This window comes from Morus notabilis, unplaced genomic scaffold, assembly GCF_000414095.1.
Source record: "Morus notabilis unplaced genomic scaffold, ASM41409v2 Scaffold89, whole genome shotgun sequence".
Classification (NCBI taxonomy): domain Eukaryota; kingdom Viridiplantae; phylum Streptophyta; class Magnoliopsida; order Rosales; family Moraceae; genus Morus; species Morus notabilis.
In genome coordinates, this window is record NW_010357100.1 from 431,878 (window position 1) to 437,832 (window position 5,955).

The following is a 5,955-nucleotide window of genomic DNA, read 5'->3' on the forward strand; positions in this document are numbered from 1 at the left end:
GACCGGCTTCGTGTACCACGGGTCCAAGTACCCGATCGTCCCCGCGGGTTGACCCGGATTATCCACGTGGACGAGCACGGCGAGGCCGAAGTCCGCGAGCTTCGCGACGAAATCGCAGTCGAACAAGACATTCGCCGACTTGATGTCTCTGTGCACGACGGAGGGCTGAGATTCGTCGTGGAGAAATCGGACGGCCCTGGCGACTTGGACCGCGATCTCGAGGCGCTTCGGCCAAGACGGCGGCGTTTCGCTGACATGGAGGAGGTCGTGGAGAGAGCCGTTGGGCATGTACTCCATCACCAGAACCTGTTGCTGCTGCTGCCGATTATTTCCATTTCCTCGGCTGGTCCCGAGGAAATCGATGACGTGCCGATTCTGTCGCAGAAACGACAAGACTCGAATCTCGTTTTGGAGCTTGGAACGGTCGTGATCTTCTTCTTCATGGGCATGGAGAAAAGGCTTTTTAACGGCGACGAGTTTGTTGTTGTCGTTTGTTGTGAGTTTGGCTTTGTAGACGGATCCGTGGCTTCCTTTGCCGATGAGTGTTGAGGGAGAGAAGCTCTCCGTGGCCTTTACAAGCTCGTCGTAGTCGAACTCTATCATGAGTTTCTGATCTTTCTTTTCTTTCTGTTTGGTTGGTAGGAAAAGAAAAATATATTTGGGAAGAACTAGAACTAGAAGTGGTGTTTTTAATGGTTGAAGGATTCAAAGTTCGATGGACGTGGAGAGCACAAGCTTTTGGAGATGCTCAGGGAATAAAGAGGGTTTTGGGGGACATCAAAAGGCGTGGTTATGTGTTATAATAACAATTTAAAAAAATGGAAAAGGAAAATAATAAAAGTAATGTTATTTTGAGAAGGAAAAGTTGTGTACGTTGTGCAAGAGAGAAAAGGAGTCGGAGAAAACTGAAAAGCAAAGGGGTGTGTGTCTGTCGGGTGATCTAGTTGAAACGAAATGAGATGCCCCATTAGAAACTGTTCGGTCCCCAGTTACTTTTTTTTTTCTTTTTTCTTTTTTGCTTCATTACTCTTTTTAAAAAAAAAAAAGATTTTAGTTTATATATTTTTGATTGGTCTCTTTGTGAAAGATTCCAAAATGTCTGATAGGGATCAGGTCAAATGTTTTTTTATTTTAAGCTTCATTCATTTTACGAATTTAAATTTTTAATTTAAATTAAGATATAATATTTTTTAAAAATTTTTAATTGTAATAGAAAAATATATATGTTATATTTTTAAAAAAAATTTAACTGTAAAAACTTAAAATTAAAAACTTAAATTGATAAAATAAACGAGATCTTAAATTTTAACATTCAATCATTCAAAGACCAAAAGCATATAAGAAATGCTAGCTAGCCTCACAATAATCCCTCTTTTTCATTTGTTTTTTGGACTGAAAAAATAGGAAGAAGCTTCTTGATTGGATGAAGAACTAGTGAACCAAAATCTATAGCATTTTTGGACAAGTTAATACTGTGATCAAAGATACTAATGAATAACTCTTCTTCTGATCTTCTTCTTCTTCTATTGACATATTTTGATATTTTTGTGGAATAACGGAAATGGCTTTTTTCAATATTTTTACTTTTAAAAATCCTAGTAAATTACTTTAGAAAAAAAATTATGTATTTCTTTTTCTTTTTTGGAAATTAAAGTTCTTTTATTTCGATGCCGTTGGTTCAGGACATTTCAAATTTGCTCCATTTTAGATTTACAAAAAGCAATAATATTAATTTAAAAGAAAAGCCCTTTTTTAGTACTTCCCCTCCATTAAATTCAAAGTTCAAACTACATTGAATTGTGACCTCCTTTTTTCCTTCATGAGGATGCGGGTGCGGCAATAAGAGAGTAGCTAGGTCACCGACTCACCACTCTACGGCTCTAAGAACTGTACTCAAATTTGTTCCTTGTCAGACCACACTGGGAAATCAATTATGTTTTACACTGTATGTCTACTGTTCCTTTTGCCCTTGCCCTTTTCTTTTTGCATAAATATTAATAAAGTAGTTTTAGAAATTACTTTTGTTAAAATTTGTCAAAATAAAAAAAAAATCAATTGGCTTCGGGACTCACATCACATACGATAGTCCAGTTACGACTTCTTAGCCTTGACAGTTATAAAAAGAGAGAATAGTACATTTAAGTCCCGTTTATTTTGTCGATTCGAATTTAGAATTTGAATTTTGTTACAGTAAAAAGCTCTCAGAAACAGTCACATTTAACTTTTTTATTACAATAAAAAGCTCTCACACAAAATCACATCTCAACTCGAATTATAAACTCGAATCGGCGAAGTGAACGGGCCCTTAGAGTCCATTTGGTACTTTAGATTCGTTCTTTAATTCGAATCATAGTTCGTGGTTCGCTACAGTATTTTCTCTTACAAAAAATACACGTAAATTAAAAATAGTTCTAATTACATGATTTGAATCCATGAACCAAATGCACGTATATCATATTTTTTAAGATAATAGATTAGAGTATAATTTGATATTTTAAGTTTTAAATATTATTAAAAAATCAAAAATACTCTTAAGTTTCCGGCAAGGTCCTTAGTCAGGCACTTATATAATTGTGCATGAATTGTGTATATTTATAGGTAAGTTGTGTATATTTACATGAGACTTGTATAATTGTGCAATCATGTATATTTACATGTAAATCGTGTATATTAACTTATAAGAAATGACAATGTATATTGATCCTCAAAACATGTATTTTTCATAGTAATTAGTGAACACATAGCATGAAAATATGTATATTAACTGATTTATTGTATTTCATGTTAAATATACACGACTTTACATGTAAATATACATAATTTACGTATAAATATACACAATTTATACACGATTATACAAGTGCCTGACTGGTCAGCCACTTTCCAAGTGCCTAACCAGAGACAATTCCTAAGTTTCCTACCTATTTCTTTTTTTCCATATAGTCAAGTTCACTATGGTCCACTCTAGTGACCGGCGGCCATTTTTCAGCAATCGGAGACATTTTTTCGGCGGGCGGTTCCCGTGACTGATAAATATCGTATTTATCGATAAATATCGTATTTATCGATAAATATCATATTTATTTATAAATATCATATTTATCTAAAAATTTGACGACTGGTAAATACGATATTTAATGGTAAATATCATATTTACCATATTTATTCGAATATTTGACAACTGACTCTGGCGACTGGTAAATAACATATTTATCATATTAATCTAAAAATCTAGCCGCCAGGATCGACATCTAAATATTGAATTTACTCCTAAATATCATATTAATCCGAAAATCTGGCCACCGACTCCGGCGACCGTTAAATGCCATATTTACTAGTAAATACACTATTTACCATATTAAGAATTAGATTCAGTGAAGTATTTACTGGTAAATACAATATTTATAATAGTTAAACTTGAATTCAGTGAAGTATTTACCAGTTAATACAGTATTGACCATATTCAAACTCGAATTTAGAGAAATATTTACTCATAAATACAGTATATACTAGATTTAAAATTGGATTCAGTGATGTATTTACTGTAAATACAATATTAACTCAAAACTCAAAAGTAATAAATAATACAAACAACCAGAATCACCAAAAATTACTTTGGAGAAAAATACAATGCCCAAAATATACAAACACATAAATAAGAAACAAAAGAAAAAGTTTGTTGGTAGTCGACTGGATCTAGTTTGTTTAGAAGGCGGTGATTTGTCTTGCCAAATCTGGTTCCTGAAAAAATTCGGCAATCTCCTCCATTGTCATCGGACCTCGGTTGGAGTTGGAGGCGATTTTACAGAGATCAATAGTAAGAAAGCGTTTTCAAAGAGAGAGAGCGAGAGAGAGAACAGAGAAAGAGAGACCTGGGACAGAGAGAGAGAAAGGAGATCGGCTGACGGCAGTCGCTCTTGACGGCGTTGGAGAAGACGTGTGATCATCGGCAACATTCCCAGAGATCATGGCGATCTCCTCCGCCGGATCTGGTTCCAGGTCCCACCGATGAGAGTGCAGACAATCGGCAGTGTCGACTTCATTGCCAAAGCAAAAGCTGAAGTTCTCCGGCGTTGATGGCGGCCCTCCGGTATTTCTAAGCTGATGTTCGCTGAGAAGGCGTTCAAAGAGAAAACTCTAGAGGTGCAGCCTGAATTTTTGAGCTGACGTTCACCAAGAGGACGTCGCGATCTGAAACACACAATTTAAAAGTCATCGTCGTTGTTGAGAGAGGAGAGAAAAATGATAGAGAGAGAGAGAATGACTGGGTGAGAGAGAGTGGGAATTGAAAGGTTGATGAGAGGAAGTATTACAAAACCCTAAAAGAAAGGGTAGATTTGTAAAAGAATAATTTGTTGGTTGCCCGAATCGAATTCGGGTGCGGAAGCGTGGTGGTGCGGGGGGAAGAGGCGGATCGTGTATAACAAAAATTTTCATAAAACTTTTGAGATACTCTATAGATTATATTAATTTATGCACGAATAAATTAATCTCATTAACTTATAAAGATCAAGAACTCAATCAGGAAAAATACCTGGAAGCTGACTCGGATGATAACTTGAGTTCTTTGACCACAAATAGTCCTTGCTCTAATCTTTATGTTTAGAAAACCAATATCTTCCACATCAATTCCTAGAATCCACGAAGACGTGTGTGTGGGCACACATGAGACAAAACGGGTTACAATAAACACTTGAATTTCCACAAACACCATCACATGCACGATGTGGAATTTTTGGAGAAAAAATTTTTCCTTCCTTTCTCTCTTGAGAATTTCGGCCAGCCTTAACTCTTAGGGCTGAAAAATTGTTTCCAAAATTTCTATAAAGAAATTTCGGCTACCTCTAAAATTAGGGCAAAAAACCATCCCGAAAATTGTCTCAAAAATAGTATTTATAGAGTAGAAGTCAAACTTCTAGAAAGAATCCAATCTCTATCTCCAATTTGAATTTCGAACCAAAATTCTCCTCTATCCCTTATCCCTTGTGGCCGGCCATGCTAGGGATTCCTATCCCTGTGTGTGGCGCCAATACTGGATAGGGAAGGAAGAGAAAATCATCATTTATCCTGTAGTCCAATTTTATTTCAAATTCAAATTCAAATTTAAGTCAAACTTAAATTAATTTGAATTTCTAAATTGAACAACTTATCAAATAAGTTTAAATGGATAAATCTAGATGTGTTCAAATTCAAATTTAAATAATCACATTATTTAAATAATAATTAATTCTCAATTAATTACAGAATTCTAAAATTCACATTTTGCCCTCTGTGTCTGGTAGAATTACTAGGACGACGCGGGGACTAATGGACCTACAATCCCGAGCTCCAATAAAATTAATAATTAATTAAACACTTTAATTAATTAATTAATTCTATTAATTCCAATAGTTACTCCACTATAAACTTGGAATTGCACTCTCGAAATTATAGATATAAATTACTTCCAAACTGTGAAGTGTCCATTTGATATAGTCATTGCATATAGATCAAACCTCCATAAATAATTCATAATTAGAGCTAGGTAAAATCCGTTAACCTCTCTAATTACTTCTTGATCCTTGAGTACCATTGATTCTCTAATGGACAGTGATTCATAAAACACATTCATGAATCAGAGCTCCTACTGGTCCAAGTACCGAATCAACCCTCAAGAGAATTATTTATCTACTTATTTCTTAAGAAGGAATGGATTCCATCTCGTGTAATAACATTCCCGGCTACCTACTTCATCATGTCTCCAAAATACAAGGAATAGGATTCAGAATCCGTACCGAGTAAATCAAAACACACAAATCCATAAATAGGAGCTGTTAAGAACTCAAGATTAAGATCATTCTATAAATGACCATCGGTAGACTCAATTAGAATTTCTATACTTAACGAAAATTATTAGAAATTCATATTGTGTCTATGTCCTTGTTCCACATAATCTCATTATGCGAAATACACTCA

The 5,955-nt window shown here is 35.1% G+C and overlaps 1 protein-coding gene across 1 annotated transcript in view; it reads right to left on the reverse strand.

The window, feature by feature from the left end:
- LOC21401408 (serine/threonine-protein kinase-like protein At5g23170) overlaps positions 1 to 726 on the reverse strand; it is a 5,387-nt gene extending 4,661 nt beyond the window's left edge. Inside the window, exon 1 of the mRNA XM_010089110.2 lies at positions 4 to 726. Coding sequence (XP_010087412.2) covers positions 4 to 603 — 600 coding nt within the window. The 5' untranslated portion in view covers positions 604 to 726. The remainder of the gene's footprint in view (positions 1 to 3) is intronic.
- Between the last annotated feature and the right edge of the window lie 5,229 nt (positions 727 to 5,955).